The following is a 20,638-nucleotide window of genomic DNA, read 5'->3' as shown; positions in this document are numbered from 1 at the left end:
AAAGCAGCAATCACACTCGGGTGCGCACCAAACAAGCATACCGTGTACCCAGTAGTGTCTGAGTCCGACATTTACAAATACAGACACAATAAGCTCATGGAGCGAACTTGTCAATCATTATTTATGGACGAAATTGAGAAAACTCTGACCAATAAGAGCTCATTGTACTCGCATGTGACTTCCATAAATGCATTTTGGTATGCTTTGAAATGTTGCTGTGTGAAAGCAAACCAAACCAAACCAAGAAGAAAATGCAACATTGTAACAAATTTTGTCCCTGTTTCGGAACAAAACAAATGATCCATAGGTTTGAAATCACCCTTATATAATTTATGTAATCAAGCTGCTGATTTTTCATGATTATTTGGTATGTATGGTTATTTTTCTCAGGGTTTCGCTGGAAAGACAGGAGCGGAGGGGTCGCAGGGCCCTGTTGGCATGTATGTAAGTGACCCCTCTACAGGGCTTTATAGAGGAAAAAGGGAGCGGGATAAGGAGAATTATACTTAAGGTTGATGTTTTGACATTGCATCCTAACCTGTCATATTCTTTTTAGGGTTTTCCAGGAAACGTGGGTATGAGAGGAAGAACGGGCCACGACGGAGACAGAGTAAAGACAAATTGCACTTTAACCATCCTGCAATAACCACAATGTCATTTTATTATGCTGTTGTACATTGTAGTTATTATGTCAAAGCTTAGATAAAGGCTCCTTTCTTATCCGTAGTCACCTGCCTCACAGGCAGCTGACGTATGAGGCAACATCCTTATCAAAATATGATATAAATGACTGGAAGCAGCTCAATTAACAGTCACTTATATGCTGCAATCAAGCACAGATATTGGGTGGGTGAATTTTTATTTAGGAAGACCTACACTATAATTCAAAAGTTTAACTTTTATTCAGCATGGTCACATTCAATTGAACAAAAGTGACAGTAAAGACATTTATATTGTTATTATTTAAAATAAATGTTGTTCTAAACTTTCTATTCATCAAATAATCCTGAAAAAAAAGTATCACAGTTTCTACAACAAAACTAAGCAGCACAACCGTTTTCAACATTAAGCACTACATTGAGAACTAAATAAGCATATTAGGATGATTTATGAAGAATCATGTGACATAAAAACTGAAGGAATGGCTGCTGAAAATTCAGCTCAAATTGTAATATTTAACAATTGTTTTGCTTTTACTGTATTTTTTGATCAAATAAATGCAGCTCTCTAAGCTTGGAGCAGCCTTCATGATGATGGCTAAACATGTAAAAAGCTCATTTGGGTTTAGAGCAAAGCTGCACTGTTTTTAGACTTCTTAATAGTAACTTTATGTAAAATAATACATTTTCTTTTCTCATAGGGAGAGCCAGGTCTAAGAGGGCCTCCTGGACCACCTGGGAAGACTGGACCACCAGTAAGTGTGTCATGGATATTGTACAAACTGGGATCCTAAATCAAGCAGATCATTTTTATTTTATATTTCAGTTACTGTACCTTCATTTCTTTCATTCTATGGACAAATGTATTTCAGTTTCCACTGCTGTAACACTACCATTTACATGCTGTGATGATAATATTGTTAACCTTTATGTGTATTTTTTAGGGTCCCCCTGGTCCAGTTGGAGAAAAAGGCCTGCCAGGACCCCAGGTATATAACACTTCTCAAAGAAAATAAAGATCCCGACCTTACTCGCTCAGTGAAGTTTGATTTCTCATAAAACAGAAATATAAAAGGCTTCATTTATTTCCTTCAATTATAAACCAATAGTTTACCTCTCTGCAGGGCCGTCAGGGAGATCCCGGGCATCAGGGAACAGATGGGCCATGTGTAAGCACATAATAAGCTTCATTTACATTTTATCTCTGTTTGGCTGTTAATTTTCAAACGCTGATTATGATTGATTGTCTATATAGGGTCCTCCAGGACTTCAGGGAGTCAGTGGGGTCATTGGAAAACCAGGACCCATTGGAAGTAAAGGAATCCCAGGGGAACCTGGGCCAAATGGGCCCCCAGGTATTCCAGTAAGTGATAATTCACCCTAACATACATGATGATGGATTTTAAAAGCTTTGCTTTATGAAAGTTAAAATTGCTGCAAACCTTTCTTCAGGGTTCACAGGGGGCAAATGGTGTGCCAGGTGTAGATGGGGAGAAAGGAGAAAAGGTGATTTAAAGTGATTTAAAAGATTTAGAATATCTCAAATTATGTTTCCTTGTGAAATCACTAAAAGTTGCTATAAATGTACAGGGAATGATGGGCCCTCCTGGTGACAACGGGCCTCTCGGACTGGAAGGGCCACAGGTAAGATTGGCACAGAGCTGCAAAACTATTTGGTCTTTTATGTTCAGTACAAAATAGCAAACTAAAGCATTAAAGGTCCCGTTTTTCATGTTTTTTTGAAGCTTTGATTGTGTTTATAGTGTGCAATATGTATATAAAAAATGTGACCGCACACTCAACTTGCAAATAGTTTATTTACCAACGTTTCGGCAAAAAGCCTTTGTCAATGTATAGTTTCACTCCAAGTGGAAAGAGCATAAATAGACAATCAACAGGTGCATACAATTAATCCCAATCATATATACAACCAATTAATTAAGTATTCTAAAAAACGATATAGTGTACAACTATAGTGTGCAATATAACATGTGTTCATGTTTCGCGTGTAAAAAAAAACACAGTATTTTTCACATAATTTACTTATCTGTATACCGCTGTTTCCACTGTCATAAAAACGGGCTGATGACTTCCTTGTTCTATGAAGTCCCTCCTTCAGAAATACGTAACAAGTTCTGATTGTGCCAGCGGTTCCTGTGTTGTGATTCGACAGCAGCTTAGCTTACCCGTTGTGGTCCATAAACAACGCCTTCTCCAGACAAAGAGGGAACTGCTCCATCTTTCAAGAATAATCTTTGTGCAAATCCGGCATTAAACTGATTGATATTGAGGAAGCTGTCCTCAGCAAAATGTGCTGCACATAGATTTACGTGTGGATTATAATTTTCGGGAACCGAGTTAAACATAAATTGTAACCATTGATCTCCAAGTATAGCGTCCCTGGGAAGGCCAAACAAAGGTGATTGGACTGCGGGATGAAAATAACAGCGTTTCGACGTCATGGCGACAAACACACTCTACAAACACAACTCTTGCTTTTCTCCGTGGGAGCGCAACAAGACCACGCCCCCTTTTTTGTGTATTCCTGTGGGCGGAGGTTAGTCAAAAAACTGTTTTAGTGACGTCATTAAAGAAGGAAGTAGAGGGATGTAGTCCAAACTGGCCGTTCGATGTAGGCGACTTCTGTTAAATAAAATATCTTGCTTGGCATTGAACTTTGAGCTTTAAAATTTTACAGATTTTATTTATACTCTAACAACAACATTACACACTAACTTAAGTTTGAAACATGGGATCATGAAGAGCGGGACCTTTAAACCATGTGCTGTTTTAATGAACCAGAGTGAAATCACTTTGACACACAGTCTCAAATGGTTATAGCTTTAATAAATTGGTGGCAATAGGCATATGATAAATATTTTCTGACCTCTGTAGGGTCCATCTGGTCCGGCAGGTTTGGAGGGGCCTCCTGGAAGGAAAGGTGATAAGGTCAGGCGACAGTTATTAAATTATATTAAATTAAATTATCATAAAATTATATTTGCTTGACAAAAATAACATTTATGTCGTTTTTTCCCTATATCTTTTAACAATTATTTTCTTCTGGCAGGGGGACAAAGGTCCCTTTGGAAAGCTTGGCCTTCATGGACCGAGAGGAGACACTGGCCCTACAGGTGCAAAAGGTCCAATGGGTCCACCAGGCCCAGCAGGCAATGAGGTGTGGAGATTAATTTCTTAATGTTGGCACAACTGTGCAATTTACCCCTAAAGTCATCTGTCTCAAATATGATCAGTCTCTCTGTCTTATAAAAGAGTAATATTGCTGTCTCTCTCCTGATGAAGGGTGATGCTGGTCCAGTTGGCATTGCTGGTGACCCTGGCCCTAAAGGAGAAAAGGTCATTCATCTTTTACACCTATAGTGTCATTTCACAAGGGAAAATGCTGTTGTACTATATTTCTTTTTTTCCCTCAGGGTGATATTGGGCTACGAGGATTTACTGGTTTAGATGGGCCATGGGGAGACGTGGGGGAGCAGGGAGAGAAGGGGTTCCAAGGAGACAAGGGCCAAATTGGACTGCAGGTGAGTACAAATCAGCATTTCACATTTAAAGAAATGTATCATTTTATTCAGCAAGGATGCGTTAAATTGATCAAAAATTACAGTAAAGACATTTATAATGTTACTTTTTAGGAGAGTTATTTTAAAATGTAATAATATTTGGCAATATTAGTATTGTTTGTTACTGTGCATTTGATCAAATAAATGCCTTGGTGAGCATAAGAGACATCTTTCAGAAGCTTTAAAAATCTTGCTAATCTCAAACTATTGAATGGTAGTGTATGTATTTTTCCTAAATAGAAAACAATCAAATATGTTGTTTGTTTTCATGGTATCTTTTACCATGTAAAATGTATAGTATTTTTACTTTTTTATTGCATTTGTGTGTGATTGTTTGCTTTTTTTATGTCAGGGTGAGTCAGGCCTCATGGGTAGGATTGGACCTGCTGGTCTGAAAGGTGTAGAGGTGTGTAGTATCCTTATTTTACAAGAGTTCATTATACTCTATGATCTGTTTCATCTGAGAATGATTGACCGCTATGATTGATATGGTGATTACTGATAAACGGTTCCTTTTTTGTGTGTGTGTTTCAGGGTGGACCAGGCCACCCAGGGCTGGTGGGGCCAGATGGACCTCTAGGAAGCAAGGTACCATGTTTGATTGTTAACTTAGAGCATCTTTGGATTATTTAATTTCTTTTTATGCTCTAAAACTTAGTGTCTCTTTTAGGGAGAAATTGGGCCGAATGGTTTACTTGGTGAGCCAGGGAATGCTGGACCTGAGGTTCTGATCCACTTGAAATGAAAATACATTACAATATTAACATATTTTGCAAAGCATATAACATAAAACGTCTTATTTACATTGCTTTCGATGTCAAAAATGCCGTTTTATTTACAGTATGTTCTTATTAATCATATCTATCCTTTGTGCCTCAGGGAATTGCAGGTCCCAAAGGTGTGCGAGGGGACACAGGAAAAGCCGGCACACAGGTAAAAAAGATCATTAGTTCATATTTATGTTCATCTTCCAGATGATAGCTCATTCTTTGTAACAACGGGAGAAATTCAATGTCATTTATCTCAGAGTAACTGATTCATGATCATACTTTAACCTACAGGGTGGTGTTGGATCAGATGGTCCCCAAGGTCCTTTAGGCCCTAAAGGTCTCCCAGGGCCTGGAGGGGAGAAAGGAGACCCAGGAGATAAAGGAGAACCAGGGGCAGAGGTGAGCTTGTAATGAACTCCACTAAGATGGAGATTATTGCTTTTTTAAACTGATCATAAAAACATCTACATGCTCAAAATGGAGCCATCTCTTCCCCTTAGGGGCCAGACGGCCTTCAAGGCATACAGGGGCCACCAGGACTGCTTGGTTTGGAGGTACAGACCATTAAAACCCAGAATATTGCATTTAAAAAGTTGTTCAATCAGTTGGTATGGCATTTTTGGCTTGGCTGTATATAGAAATACACTTCAAGTGATTGATTAACCCAGTTATATCTACAACCTTAGGGTCCACAAGGCGAGGCAGGGGTAAGAGGCTCACCAGGCCAACCAGGAGCTCAGGTCAGTGCTCAGCGAGACAAATATGTACATTTACAGCAAAGAAACAACCAATAAAGACACCTTAATTTAAAGGGATAGTTTACTCAAAAAGGAAAATTATCTCATGATTTACTCACCCTCAAGTCATCCTACACTGTAAACCCCAATAAGTTAGGCTAACTCAAAAAAATGAGGAAATCAGTTACATAAATTTTTTTGAGTTATGATGTTCCCAATTTTAAGTAAGCAGAACTGCCAAGTTTTGAGTTTATAGTACTCATGTGTTAATTGCTCCTAACTTGAAGTACTGAGTTAGCTAACTCATACATTTTAATAGCAATTAACTCTCTGGAGTCGGGTAATGCGCCGGTGCGTTTTGCAGGATTTTTTTCACATTGCAGCAAAACAGACTTAAAATACTCCGTCATTTTTTGTCATAGAGACATAAGTAATATATCAATTGAAACTATAGAATGTCTTCTTTTATTTGTGTACACTCAGAGTAAAAACAAAATGTTTTGCTTGATCACATAGGGTTTTTTCACAGCCTACCTGACTAAAAGAGCTCATTATTTATGCAGGTCATTAGAGCTCTTTATGTGATTCTTTTGTCTTCTCAGGTGTAAATCATCCATTATTCATAATGATTCACGCCTCCACGCATACTGTGTTTCTTGACAAAAAGTGTCTTACAAAAACTAAATCAATATATTGTTATAAATTTAAGAGTAGTCAGCATAATTTTTAAATAATTTTGCAGCAAAAACTCTAGTCTACAACCTCCAATACCCAGAAGTCTTGTGAACACAGATTTAATATACTTTTTTGGCCTTATTTCAGTGACTTAAGTTTTTTGTTTTTTCAATAACCACGCATAAACGTTATTCCTTCAAAAACACAAACATGTACATACATGTTCCTCACATATTATAGCCTAGTTTGTGCTGAATACAGTGTAATGACACTTGTGTCTTGTTTATGAACAATTGAAAAAAGCACAAATGTCAGGGCATGTCAAAACTTCTCCAGGCCCCAAATCAGCCTCAGACTCCAGAGGGTTAACATAAAAGATTAATTAACTTTTTTTATGCTGAGTTCTTGCATATCAAATGAGTTATGTACCCCAAACCCCAATAACCTATTGTAAACCCCACTTGTCACCATGATGGTAACTCTCCAAAAACCCACATTTACAGAAATTCTTCTAAATTAGCATAACAAAACATTAATCGCTAAATCTCCCTTACCATTAATCATGCCATCCTGGCCAAATTTGCCTCAAAAGAAAAAGAAAGTTCTAAATACTCATAGTTAATTTAACTGAACTAATTTGTTCATGTTTGTCCTACTTAAACCAATTAGGTATTTTGAGCATTAGGGCTTTCTTTCAGATAAACACAATCGGAGATATATTGAACAGGAACATATTTATATACATATTTAAATTTATCCAAGCTTTATAATGGTAGTGAATGGGGGGTGAGATTTTAAAGCCCCAAAAAATGCATCCATCCATCATAAAAGTAATCCATACTGCTCCAGGGGGTTAATAAAGGCCTTTTGAAGCAAAGCAATTGATTTTTGTAAATATAAATAAATAAATAAATAAATTTTATATATATTTTATATATATATATATATATATATATATATATATATATATATATATATATATTATTATATAATACACAGTGGCATGAAAAAGACACCCCTGGGCTCTTAATGCATCGTGTTTCCTTCTGGAGCATCAGTGAATGTTTGAACCTTTTTTAATAGTTGTGTTTGAGTCCCTCAGTTGTCCTCCGTATGAAAACACAGATCTCAAAATCATAGAGCCACTGCTGGAAAGGGTTCAAATATGCAAAAATGCTTGAAAACTGATGAATCTGCAGGATCTGGAGGATTTTTCTGAAGAACAGAGCTCAGTTTAACTGCTGAGGACAAACAAGAGACTCATGAACAACCATCACAAAACATAAAAACAGTCGTGGATCATCAGGTAACCACACACAGTATTGAGACTCAATGGTTCACATACTTATGAATGGGGTTATTTTAATAAATTCAGCTATTGTTTTGTCTTGTGAACTAAATGCAAACATCTTTTATGTAAAATATCTTACTCAGGACAGTACTAAACAAAAAATAACATGCATTTTTTATTATCCCTCTTATTTTATTAAAATAATTCTTTTTCACAGATTCTGCATGGGGTTCACATACTTTTTCATGCCACTGTGTATATTTTATATATATATATATATATATATATATATATATATATATATATATATATATATATATATATATATATATATATATATATATATATATATATATATATATATATATATATATATATAACATTTTAATAAACTAAAATAACTAGCTTCCGGCAGTATAACTTTGTAAAGAGAGCCAGGATATTTTAAAACACATCTCCAAATGTTCATTTAAAGAGGATAGTCATATACACCTAGGATGACTTGAGGGTGAGTAAATCATGGGATAATTTTCATTTTGGGGTGAACTATCCCTTTAATTATGCCTTTGTTTCAACTCTGCTTGCTTAAACATGACGCCATTTAATGAGTTTTGATTGTTGCAGGGCCGTTTGGGTAACCCAGGACCTGAAGGAAAAGAAGGCATGAAAGGAGAGAAGGTAAGGTCACAATGTTCTTTTCTCTGTCTTAATCCCTGTCTGCTATCTAAAATAAAAGTGCTTCCTCTATGCCTTTGTCCTTGTTGTCAGATACGAGAACTGTGTTTAAAAATACAGATTTCCCAGGACTCTTATCTGCAATTTCATTTTGAATTTGGTTATTGATGCATTTTTAGGGAGCTCAGGGCAAAGATGGAGCACCTGGAAAAATGGGTCACATTGGACGGAGGGTAAGATGTGATATGCCTTCAAAAGTGCCTTTAGTGTGCTCTCTTAGATTCTATTAAATGTTTCCAAATCTCTTAGTAAAAGACAAAGAAGTTTAGCAATATTACTGTATATTGTCAAGAATATACAGTACTTAGTTTATTTTAGACTCTGAAGTCATAATGCAGAAAAAACATTTGTAAAATTGTGGTGATTATGTTATTATATGTGATTATATTATTTTTTTGCTGTTTGACATCTAAAGGGTAAAAGAGGAAAGGCAGGGTTGAGGGGGACCAGAGGACCAAGAGGAGAAAAGGTCAGAATTTAGCGATTATATCAACATGGAATTTTAAACACATGGCGAGCTTAATTCATGAATCCTATGGCTTGAATTGGACACATTAGGTATTTCCTTCTTGGCTTCTCCTTGTCCAATAGGGAGAGAGAGGAGATGTAGGAGAGAAAGGACTTCCTGGATGGGGGGGAAGTATGGTAAGATTGATACTCTTGGTCAGAAATAATCCATTTCAAAATTGTCACATCTTTTGCAAATAACATTGTGAGAATGAATGAAATAGGAGAATTAAGATGCTTGATGCTTGACAGGGAATCCAAGGGCTGAGAGGAGATCCTGGGGAGCAAGGTGTCAAAGGAGCAGAGGTGCTTTTACATATTTACTCAGACATGATTCTTTTTGACCCTTAAAAATGCATTCTTAATATTATTTCCTTAACCTGTCCATAATAGGGTGAGAAAGGGGATCAGGGACCTCATGGTCCACCAGGGAGAGATGGCTTGAAGGTATGTTGTATCACAAGCACATCCAATGAGACTGCAGTACAGCCCATTCATCCTCTTATAAGAGAATTTATTTGTTCTCTTTAGGGGAGTCTGGGGCCTCTTGGTCCTCCAGGCCCCCCAGGACCAAAGGGAGATCAGGTAAGAGTCAAATCGTCTTGAGAACACATATATTCTTTTGTTTTTTTCTTGTTTTTTAATGCAATATCTTAGATGTCTCTCATCTCTTTTTCCATCATTTGTAAGTTGCTTTGGTTAAAAGCATCTGCTACATAATTATGAAATGCATATACTTTTCCTAAAGGGCAATATTGGTCCTGCTGGGCCTAGAGGGACACCTGGAATACCTGGACTACCGGTGAATGTCTTTTTTTTAAATGTTTCAGCATTTAAAATAATAGAAAACTGTGCCTTTTTAAACCGTAGCCGAATAAGTATTAACACATCTGCTGCCGATGCATTTACATGTGCTCTTTCCTTTCAAGATATCGAGCCATGGTTAATTCATTTTTAATGACACAAGCAAGGACAGTGAAGTGCTTTATCGCAGCCACAGACCTTTTTTCTCTTCTTTTTTTTTTTTGAATGCGCATGAACATCATTTATAATTTCTTTCTCTTTTATCTCCTCCACCCTGCAGGGCTTGTTTGGAGACAAGGTATGAAATTTAATTTCTAATACTTTCTTTAGTCAGCATCCATCATGTTAAAAGGCAATATTCTGGATTAAACAACATAAAAATACATAAATCAAATATTTTTTACATTTATTTTATAGTTATTTAATATATTTATTTATTTACAGTATATGTTAAATTAAACATGTTAAATTTGTACATCAGTTAATAATCTCTTGTCATTTTAATCTTAGGGACTTAAGGGATTTCAGGGGCCTCCTGGTCCTATTGGAAGAAGGGGCTTGCCAGTAAGTTGCCAGATGCTCTTTACAGTGTTTTTAACAATATGAAAGCATTTTTGATAGCAGAAAAAAAAAAAAAAAAAAAATCTGTGTTTGTTTGATCATTTTAGGGTCCACCAGGGCCACCGGGACCTGCTGGTAATACTGTGAACCTGACCCTGACCCAGATCAAGGCAAGTGTTTAAAAACTTTAAGGCCCTTTTCTCTTAAATATGTTGCTGATCATTTAAAGGGTCACCCAAAAGGGAAAATTACCCCATGATTTACTCACCCTTTCAAGCCATCCTAGATGCATATGACTTTCTTCTTTTCAGACAAATACAAATATATTAAATAATGTCCTGGCTCTTCCCAGCTTTATAATGGCAGTAAATAGAGAATCAGATTTTAAAGCTCAAAAAAGTGCATCCATCCATCATAAAAGATATCCAAACGGCTCCGGGGGGTTAATAAAGACCTATATTTTCACGATTCAGACATTTATCTAAATAATGTTTTTCTTTTAAATTTGAATGAAGGTAATCTTGTATTGTGTACTGATACCATTGAATAAAATACAGTACTGTATAAAATACAGGCAGAATGTCACAAAATCTTTCTTTTTCTTGGACCTTCAGTAACATGCACAGTAAATCTATTTGTCTTACTTTTTCATCTCCAATAGGACCTGATGTACAGTTCAGACAAGCCCAATTACTCTCTGATTCAGACACTGCTGGACTCTCTGTACCATGACCTCCGGCTGCTGGTGGACCCTCCGGATGGCAGCAAGCAGCACCCGGCCTCTACCTGTCTGGAGCTGTGGCTGTGCCAACCCAACTACACCAGTGGTCAGAGCTCTACTTATATCTTTCATCTTTATCTTTTAGCTTTCAAAGACATTTATCTGTTTGTTCATGTTCTCCTTTGTGCTGTATTTTAGTAATCTCTGCATTAAGGCGCTTTCACACTGAGCGCGAAGCGATAAAACTAAGCAATTTGCAGATGAACGGAGCTTTCACACTGAACGTGAAACATTGATTGACTTCAGCTAATTCATGCCTGCACTATAGGTGCCGCTGACCAAGAATATATTTTTCCTCATGTATGCATCTCGTAGGTTTTCCCATTTGTTTTTAACCTCGTCCGCTGCACAACATACAACAGTAAATTAAGATAAATAAAGTTTGGTACTACACAAAACCATCATCGAGTGCATGTAATAACTTCCGACTGCGATCTATAGTGGATTTTGATTCAATAATGCAGACATGCATTATTTGTAACGTTTTATAATAACACAGTGGTCGAAAAAAATGCTTTGTCATGCTGCGATTGATTGCACCCGGTGTGTATAGCTCCATAGGGATCTATTGTTTCGATTCAAGAGCGTCATTGCGATGTACATTCATGTTGCATAATCATGTGAAAGGCCCTTTACAGTACACAGTACACTCATTGACCCCATTTACACTTGATATTAAGATCGATCTCAGGTCATACAACCACAAGTGGACAGAACATTGCACATCCAATGTACACTTAATACAGCTACATTACTAAAATAAGAAGAAAGAAGTGTCTGTGTACCATGAAGCATACTGTAAGTTGTTTTTGATAATGCAATCTGTTAAATAACTATTTTTGTAACCGTTTCAGGTTTCTATTACATTGACCCAAACCAAGGCAGTCCTTTAGATGCTCTTTTGGCCTACTGTAACTTCTCAGAATCAGGAGCAGAGACCTGCCTTCACCCCAGAGATGCACATGTAATGCCCTACCTTACTCCTCACTGTCTCTTTGATGTCAAAAAACATCGAAATGTTATTATTGCACTTTCACTTTCCACAGCTGCCCATAAGGTCTTGGCTGAATGACTTGGGAAATAACAGCAAGTTCTACTGGTTAAGTTCACTGGAGGGAGGTTTTAAAGTAAGTAGCACTGTTGGTCTGTGGAAATTTTGACTTCTAATTGGGTCAAAGTTTGTGTTATTGACAACAAGGTTGTCTGATTGTGTGATAGTTCACCTAAAATGAAAATTTTTGTAGACTTAAGACACTTTTCCACTACGTGGTATGGCTCGGCACGACTTGACTCAGTTCGGATTGGCTCAACTCGCTTTACTTTGGCTCGGTTTGCTTTTCCACTGCGGTTTAGTACTGCTTCAAAGTGGGTGGTATTATGGACTGATCGCTATAGTTGCTCCGCCACCTTGTCTGCTGACCACAATACAGCCATTTCTTTTTTTTTCAAGTTGCGTGCGACGGCATTTAAAGTAAGTCATTAAAAAAAAAATTGAGCGAACAAATACTGCGGTGGCTGTTACTGACTATTTAAATCTAGCGGCTTTCGTGTCTAATGTTTCAAATCCAGTGATGCTGGTAGTGACGATTCTCTCTGACCAATCAGTGATCTGCAGTGTTACACATCACATATTAGTATCGGTACAGCTCGCTTGGAACCTCAACTGAGGTGGTAGTAAAAAAAGTACCAGGTCCTAGGTACTGTACACAGTGGAAACCCCCCCAAAAGTGAGCCATACAGAGTCATTCCATGCAGTGGAAAAGCGCCATTACAGAGTCATTAGTTATTTTTATGGTATTTTTTTATTTTTTATTTTTTTTATGGAAAATAAAAGCCTGGACATTGGCCTAAAGAAAATAAAACTTTGAATGCTTTAATATTTTTAATTTATTAATAGCCACTAATAATGTTGTTCTTATTATCCATAAAATGTTTGCTCTTTTTATGTTCAGTTTTAAGCCCTGTTGTTGCATACAATAAACTGTCTGTGTCCTTCAATTTTATCATCAAAACCCATCTGTCCATCTTTGGTCAGTTTGAGTATCCAGCCCTCAGTGTGGTTCAGCTGCGGTTCCTGCGACTCCAGAGCAACAGAGCAGAACAGAGAGTGACGTACTCCTGTTTCCCTGGACACCGACTGGGCCAGACACAGCGACAGGTTCAGTTCCTCACAGACGCCATGAAGCAGAGCTATTTAGGAGCATTGCAGGATTGTGTGGTACGTGGTGTCTAATAAAAAGTTTTGTGTTTTTTTTTTTAATCACATTAACACAGGTGAATATTTTGTCCACAATTAATTCATTGCAGTAGTGAATCAAGTTAGGGGCCTGTTTAATTTTTTGTTAATGTTTTTAAAAGAAGTCTCTTATGCTCACCAAGGCTGCATATATTAAAAAAACAGTATTCTTGTGAAATATTCAAAATAACTATTTTCTCTTATAATATATTTTATGATGTAATTTATTCTGGTGATAGCAAAACTAAATTATTCAGCATCATTACTTTGCTGCTCAAGAAATGTTTATTATTATTATTAATGTTGGAATAGTGTGCTGAATATTTTTTGTGGAAACAAGACAAAAATGTAGGGCTGATTTTGATTTTATCTTTTGAGAATTGATTTAATTGGAAAAGGTGGATGTAGAAACTGAATGCCAATTTGCTAAAATAAAGTCTAAATAGCAAAATGGCTATTAGTTTACATTGGGGATTTTTGTCAGCTCAACCCCTTTGACCTAAATTTTTATATATTAAAATAAATATTTATATATTAAAGTATTTTTTTTATTTACTTGAAGCCCCCCTGAGGTTTTACTGTAAGTTAATATTTAAAAAATGTAACAACACATTCGCATGTTCACAGTTCTCTGATATCTGTTAATGTGCAAATATATTATTTTAATTTAAGTATTTTAATTTCAAATAATTTAAAAAATATTTATTTTAATGTTAATTGTTTCATTATATATAATATATATATTCATTCCATATATAAGTGCTATATTTGTCGGTCTGTGGGAATTTTGACTTCTAATTGGGTCAAAGTTTGTGTTACTGACTACATGGTTGTCTGGCTGTGTGATATAAGTGTGATATAAGTGCTATATTTGGGTCCCCAGTGTGTCTACCAACCCAGAAAACATGAAAAAGGACAACCCAGTAACTTTTTTTGACAAGCCTTTCTTTGCAAACATGTGAAAGAATAAGCCGCTTAGATTTCGCTCCCCTAGTGATGTAGGAACGGGATATTATTATAATATTACTGCCCCTTAATCTGCACGTTTCCACCCACGCCACTGCCATTTTGTTTTTGCAAGCGAAAACAGTGTAACGTACCAGTTCTAACGCCATAGCAAAATTTGAGCAAAGCATGCTAACTGTTCTGTAACACTATTTAAAGTTTCGTTAGCTTGGATAGCCTGCAACTTAACCCTGGCAAGCTCGATTGCTAAAAAGGGAGCGTTTCTGTCCAAGCGATATTTTTGGAAAAAAATATTAGACCATTTACAGCATTTGATAGCAATCATAAACGTTAGCCTGGTGTGTATGGCTCTATTTGGCAAACAGGTATGCTATGTATAAAGGGCATCCACATGAGTTTTACACAAAAGATTAACATGATGGCACATGCTAGTCAATGAGTTGAATCAACTCCACAGCAACTGCATAAATGTATCCACTAATCATTCAGAAATGTCCAGTTGTAACTTCTTCCTGAGTCTCTCCATCAGTGTCAGACTCTGGTTTTAACAATGTAAGGTTGAACACTGTTACTGACAATCACCATTTTGGCTGCGTGAGATTCTCTAGCACTGTTGTTGTTGAGCAACCGCCAGTGTTGCAAACTAATTTTCAGGGGAAGTTGCTAAAGGCAGATCGTTTTGTTGCTAAAAGTTGCTAAATGACATTGTGACGTAATTGCGCCATGACGTCATTACGTAATCGCAACGCAAAACTTCATAGATATTATTTGAAATGCTAATTTAGATTTGATTGTAAAATAAATACACACACAGCATTTTTAAAATGAATACAAACAACACTTTTTTATGACCAGATTTATTTTTATTTTTAACAATTACATTTTATGTAGTCTATTTTCCTTTTAACCAGTGAAACTACAAATGAACTGAGCAATTAAAGCCCTGTGGTAGTTAATATGCTACCGCTAAATGATCGTGCCTTTTTGTGTAGCCCCACCCCCACTCGTTGTCTTTTGTCTTGATGTCTTTGTTGTCTTTTTGTCTTCCGATCTTAAGGAATTATGAATCAACTGCTCATTCTATTTAGCTAGCTTGTACGTGTGCTGTTTTGATTAGAGTCACTTTCCAAAAGTTGCTAAAAGTTGCTAAATAAATGTTAAAAATTGTTAAATTTGTTGCTAGGTGCTTTTTGGAAAAAGAAAGTTGCTAGTGTAGTCTGAAAAGTTGCTAAATCTAGCAACAAAATTGCTAAGTTGGGAACACGGGCAACCGAAGCACAAGCTGTTATAGCTCCACCCTCTTCTGAAAAACAGGCTGGGAGAAGCAGCTCATTTGCATTTAAAGGGACACACACAAAAACGACATGTTTTTGCTCACACAAAATTAGGGGCAAATTTGACATGCTATAATAAATGATCTGTGGGATATTTTTAGCTGAAACTTCACAGACACATTCTGGCGACACCAGAGACTTACATCTTGTGAAAAGGGGCATTATAGGTCCCCTTTAATATCCAATGACAGTTAATTGGAAATATTTTGGGATTCTGTGTTTGACTGTCGAATGGAAATGTATATTTTATGGCGGAATTTACACACTTCACCATTAACAATTATTTTAAAACCCTTTATGTTTATGTTTGGTGTACCAGTCTGCAAAGGAAGTGGATCCCGGACCGCGTGAGTCTGTGTTTCAGTTTGAAAACATGGACCTGCTTCCTCTACATGACATAGGAATCTTTGGCAACAGCAGTCACGAGTTTGGCTTCACCATCGGCCCTGTGTGCTTCAGCTAGAGACACACTGAATGATCTCGGTACATCCTGTGTGTTTAACCCTAAATACAAGCAACAAAGAGAAGAAAACAGAACACTGAAGAAGCGTGTGGCATCTACGGCTTGTGGTAAAGGAAATACTCTACAAAGTTCTTCAGACAGTGACTCCACACGAGTCCTGTCTATCCCGGTGCTGCCAGACATTTGGACAATATCCTTTGTTTGTTTACAGGGACTTTTGGCTTTGTAATTGATGTACTGTTTTATACCTAATTTTATTTGATTTAGCAATGTTTTTTAATCACTAGCTGGTCTTGTAATAACGTTGCAGATGAGGCTTGGATCGTATCAAGTGTAATGACAGGGTTCTGACGTGACCACTGTGTGGTTGCATGGTACAAGTTTCAGCTGTGTACTACTTAATCATGTACAACAGGTTACCATGGATTAACCAGTTATTATTATAAGACTTTGCATTATAAGGCAACATAAGTGCATACTTGGAGTGTATAAATGACACTTTTTTTCCCCCTCTCATTTAAGTGTCTAACTTGAATTTTAGGACTGATACAAACAAAGCGTCCCAGTGAGGACACAGCTAACCTTCACATGAGGTTTGAATATCAGGAAGTCTGTGCTACCTTTTTGTTTTCTCTGTTCATGTCATGGTTTGATTTCAGAAATTGTAATATTGTCTAAATATTGTTCAAATGTGGTTAGATGATTTATGGGTGCCGTATTTACGAAACAGCAGTTGTTGTTTCAAAGTTGTTTCAAAAAGAGAAGAATAACACTAACCACAGAAATACACTTGTGCAAACAGTGATCTAATGTGCATTATTATGGGTACGAGACTGAAATTCAATGCACATGCAAAAATTCATAGAGACGTGTCCTTTAGTTCACATTTACTGTATGTAGGTCTCAGGGAGCACTTACGTTAACAAATATGACTTATACATGTACGAAAATACACAAATGATGTTGGTAAAATAGGTTAATTTCATAGAAAGTGTTGAGAATAATCAGACAAATCCAAATTTAAGTATCATTCAGCATTGCTTTAAAGCAGTTATCATTTAATAACATTTGAAACCATGTTGAAATTAGGCGCAGGTGCTTTATTTTGTTCAATTACATTTTGTAATGTATATTGTGTTTACTATGTATTTGTGGTGACATCTGAAATCACATGCTGGTCATCTGTTTGAGTATCAGCTATAACAAAGTGCATTAACAATGTATCACTTAAATCGTGTTGAACAATTTTGTATCATTGTTTGAAACACGAACGTTTCTTAAAAAATGTTTTGTGAAGTTGTATTTTTCCCTATTCAAACAGCAAAGCGTGGTAATGAGCTAAACCGCGGCTGCCCAGTTACACCCCAGGAGGATCCATGAGCAGGTACAAGGGGCCCTAGAAGTGCCTTTTGTCTGTAATTCTTTTCTGAATGCAGTCTGTAGCAAAGAAATCTGCACGGAATGGGATAAAGTGGGAAATCTACTGCACACTGCATGCATGAAGTTGCCATAAAAATTTAAAAAAATTCAGACTGGTCATTGGGAATGCAACGGAAAGTGTCAGACTTCATCCAGATACATACATACGAGAGGCTGTGCTGTGTCGTGAAGTCACGGCTAAAGACGTTGTTAGCCATTACTTATTCACGATACAGCACTAGCCTCGAGTATCTTGTTGCTTTTATAAAACGGTTAACGTTACCACACAATACAAACATTAAAGCCAAAAACATGTAACAATGCAACTTTCATGAAGTAGACTCTTACTAAAAGCCTTCCTTCCGCCGGAAAAAAATAGTGCCTGACTGAACAGCAACAGAAATTACATTATTACGCCATTAGATGGCGGCAAAGACTGTCTTTATGAGTGTGTCAGTCAGTAGAGCAGACTTTTACATTGAAAAGACTGAATTGTTGTCAACACGGAACAAGACAGCTGACAAATGCTTTGACTAGCGCTGTCAGTCACGGGAAAACCCCTTAACTGTTAAAAGGACAAGATAATACATCGGACATTTAAACAGATTTTTTTAATATGAACATAGGACTAACCTGAAGAAAATTCTAAATCTGAATGCAGGTAAACTCGCTCACTCGATCTTTTTCTCACAATACTCTTCTACATAATACAGTAAGCTTCAATGAACAATATCAACTGAGAACATGGAGTTTACGTTGCTAAGAGTGGTTAGTATGGGTGTTGTGTAGTGATACACAGAACCATTACGGTCATAGCTGTGTTTTATCGTGAATAACACACAGCTATTGACCAATCAGAATCAAGGACAGGAACCAACCGTTTTATAAAAAATATAATATGTTTTTTTATATATATATATATAATATATATATATATATATATATATATATATATATATATATATAGGGACTGTTTTTTTCCAGCGGAAGGAAGGCTTTTTTTACTTCATGAAAGCTGCATTGTTACATATTTTTGGCTTTAATATTTGTATTGTGTGGTAACTGTTTTATAAAAGCAATAAGGTACAAGTGGCTGGTGCTGTATTGTGAATCGTGCCTACAACGCCCTTCAGCCGTGACTTATTCACAATACAGCACCAGCTTTTTTAATTTATTTTTTATTAACTTTTTATTATAATTTTAGCTGCATTATAAACACTATGACAGATTCAATGAACTATATACAAACAGATGCCATGAAAATTATCACAACCAAATAATATAATTAAGTAAAATTAGTACACATAATTAGGAAGTCAAGGTTTAGCACCAAGCACCAGCCTCTTGTACCTTATTGCTTAGATAAACACTTTTGAATTTGCTGTGTGTGTATGAGTACATCATCATCATCCTCTAATATATGAATTATCATGAGGAAGAAGTGTTATCAGTCCCACAAATCAGGCCTTAATCATCTGTTTACTTATTTAGGCTATATGCTAATTTACAGTACTTAAGTCAATTAAACTCTTATAATTAAGTGTATCAAAAATACATTATATACATATACATTATTACATTTTTTTTAATAGATAACATATGGAATAATTATACATTATTAAGATATTTCCAGTTTCCAAATGGATTATTGTACGCCTACTTATTTGTATTTATTATTATGGACATTTTTCATTTTAAATATATTATTTAACGTAATATATAAATCAGCTGGCAAACCAACATATCACAAATATAATTGTTAATTGATAAATGATTACTTCATTGTTGAGGTGAAACCTCCTTTTTGAAAGGGAAGATTGTTGTACGGTCATGAACGTGTTAATAAAACAGGGCGGAGCCCGAGCGAGTGACGCGTGTGCATGAGGATCACGTGATACACTAAGGAGCTGTCACATAAACATTGTCCTGTACACAGCTGTTTGACTATTAACAGCGATCATGCTTATTTTTTATACAGATTGACACATCACGATTAGACTGTATATCAGCATAAATGAGCGTTTTGTGAGAGGAACGCGCGGTTTGTAGGAGAGCAGCGTGATGGAGGAGAGATAGAGATCTGATAGCCACTCCTGCTGTCACCTACACACTGAGTGTACACTAATACTACACGAACACTGGATGGGATGCATTGGCTGTGACCTCTTCATGCATGTAGATCCTCTTTCTAACCAGGATCAGCAAGTTGTCCAGAGAAAGGTAAAACAAAGATGCGTTTGGAGGCCAGTTAGTCCCTTACCTGAGCAGATGGGTTAGGCTAAACAGTTAATATAGAATGAATGAATTGTTTCTCTTTCTCTTTATTTCATTTCAGTGTGCTTTATTGGCATAACAAACACTACATTTGTATTGCTAAAGCGTTTGCAGCATCGTGTACAATGAGAAATCCGTCAATGTAAAATAAATATAACAAGTACAGGCACATGACACCATATTTTCAAGTATTTTTAATTTGACTGATGATTTTTTTTTTTAAGAAAAGTGATTTATAAGTCATATAAGTAGAATTACTTGCAATACAAACCCTTATATTTATGACCATTTGGGGCATTTTCGTATGGTATTGTCAGTATATCAATGTTTATATTTTGTAAAAAATTGTATCAGTGTATTAAATATGACCCAAACTTCTTATATTATATATTTTATATTATATTATATCCTCTAATATATGAATATCATTAGGAAGAAGTGTTATGGATCCCAGAAAACAGGTCTTAGTCATCTATCTACTTATTTATATGCTCATTTACAGTAGTAATAAAATACTTAAATACATTATATACATATACATTATTAATTTTAATATGATAACATATGGAACAATTATTCATTTTTAGGATATTTCCAATTTCCAAATGGACTATTGTATTTATTTTTTAAGAAAAGTGATTTAAAAGTCATAAGTAGAATTAGTATAAACAGTATAAATCCTTATATGCAGTATAAACCCTTATATTTCTGACCAGTTGGGCCATTGTCATATCGTATTGTAAATATATTTATATATTAAAAAAAAAAAAAAAAAAAAAAAAAAATGGTATCAGTGGATTACATATGACCCGAACTTCTCTCAGGTACCTTCAAGACATGCTGCC

General features: G+C 36.0%; 1 protein-coding gene across 1 annotated transcript in view; it reads left to right on the top strand.

Annotated features, from left to right (window-relative positions):
- si:ch211-196i2.1 (collagen alpha-1(II) chain) overlaps nucleotides 1-17,261 on the top strand; it is a 77,877-nt gene extending 60,616 nt beyond the window's left edge. The window contains exons 34-68 of the mRNA XM_067376436.1: nucleotides 391-444; nucleotides 557-610; nucleotides 1,361-1,414; nucleotides 1,604-1,648; nucleotides 1,784-1,828; nucleotides 1,915-2,022; nucleotides 2,112-2,165; nucleotides 2,250-2,303; nucleotides 3,555-3,608; nucleotides 3,730-3,837; nucleotides 3,963-4,016; nucleotides 4,094-4,201; nucleotides 4,593-4,646; nucleotides 4,775-4,828; nucleotides 4,911-4,964; nucleotides 5,120-5,173; nucleotides 5,302-5,409; nucleotides 5,511-5,564; nucleotides 5,697-5,750; nucleotides 8,338-8,391; nucleotides 8,568-8,621; nucleotides 8,864-8,917; nucleotides 9,040-9,093; nucleotides 9,208-9,261; nucleotides 9,349-9,402; nucleotides 9,487-9,540; nucleotides 9,704-9,757; nucleotides 10,040-10,057; nucleotides 10,270-10,323; nucleotides 10,428-10,490; nucleotides 10,982-11,147; nucleotides 11,956-12,065; nucleotides 12,148-12,228; nucleotides 13,137-13,319; nucleotides 15,957-17,261. Of these exons, the coding sequence (XP_067232537.1) occupies nucleotides 391-444; nucleotides 557-610; nucleotides 1,361-1,414; nucleotides 1,604-1,648; nucleotides 1,784-1,828; nucleotides 1,915-2,022; nucleotides 2,112-2,165; nucleotides 2,250-2,303; nucleotides 3,555-3,608; nucleotides 3,730-3,837; nucleotides 3,963-4,016; nucleotides 4,094-4,201; nucleotides 4,593-4,646; nucleotides 4,775-4,828; nucleotides 4,911-4,964; nucleotides 5,120-5,173; nucleotides 5,302-5,409; nucleotides 5,511-5,564; nucleotides 5,697-5,750; nucleotides 8,338-8,391; nucleotides 8,568-8,621; nucleotides 8,864-8,917; nucleotides 9,040-9,093; nucleotides 9,208-9,261; nucleotides 9,349-9,402; nucleotides 9,487-9,540; nucleotides 9,704-9,757; nucleotides 10,040-10,057; nucleotides 10,270-10,323; nucleotides 10,428-10,490; nucleotides 10,982-11,147; nucleotides 11,956-12,065; nucleotides 12,148-12,228; nucleotides 13,137-13,319; nucleotides 15,957-16,100 (2,475 nt within the window). The 3' untranslated portion in view covers nucleotides 16,101-17,261. The remainder of the gene's footprint in view (nucleotides 1-390; nucleotides 445-556; nucleotides 611-1,360; nucleotides 1,415-1,603; nucleotides 1,649-1,783; nucleotides 1,829-1,914; nucleotides 2,023-2,111; nucleotides 2,166-2,249; nucleotides 2,304-3,554; nucleotides 3,609-3,729; nucleotides 3,838-3,962; nucleotides 4,017-4,093; nucleotides 4,202-4,592; nucleotides 4,647-4,774; nucleotides 4,829-4,910; nucleotides 4,965-5,119; nucleotides 5,174-5,301; nucleotides 5,410-5,510; nucleotides 5,565-5,696; nucleotides 5,751-8,337; nucleotides 8,392-8,567; nucleotides 8,622-8,863; nucleotides 8,918-9,039; nucleotides 9,094-9,207; nucleotides 9,262-9,348; nucleotides 9,403-9,486; nucleotides 9,541-9,703; nucleotides 9,758-10,039; nucleotides 10,058-10,269; nucleotides 10,324-10,427; nucleotides 10,491-10,981; nucleotides 11,148-11,955; nucleotides 12,066-12,147; nucleotides 12,229-13,136; nucleotides 13,320-15,956) is intronic.
- The last annotated feature ends 3,377 nt before the right edge of the window (nucleotides 17,262-20,638 follow it).

The sequence above is a fragment of the Chanodichthys erythropterus genome, chromosome 22 (genome assembly GCF_024489055.1).
Source record: "Chanodichthys erythropterus isolate Z2021 chromosome 22, ASM2448905v1, whole genome shotgun sequence".
In the NCBI taxonomy this organism is placed as follows: domain Eukaryota; kingdom Metazoa; phylum Chordata; class Actinopteri; order Cypriniformes; family Xenocyprididae; genus Chanodichthys; species Chanodichthys erythropterus.
The sequence above is the reverse complement of the archived record's forward strand: the minus strand, read 5'-3'. Positions and strand labels throughout refer to the sequence as shown.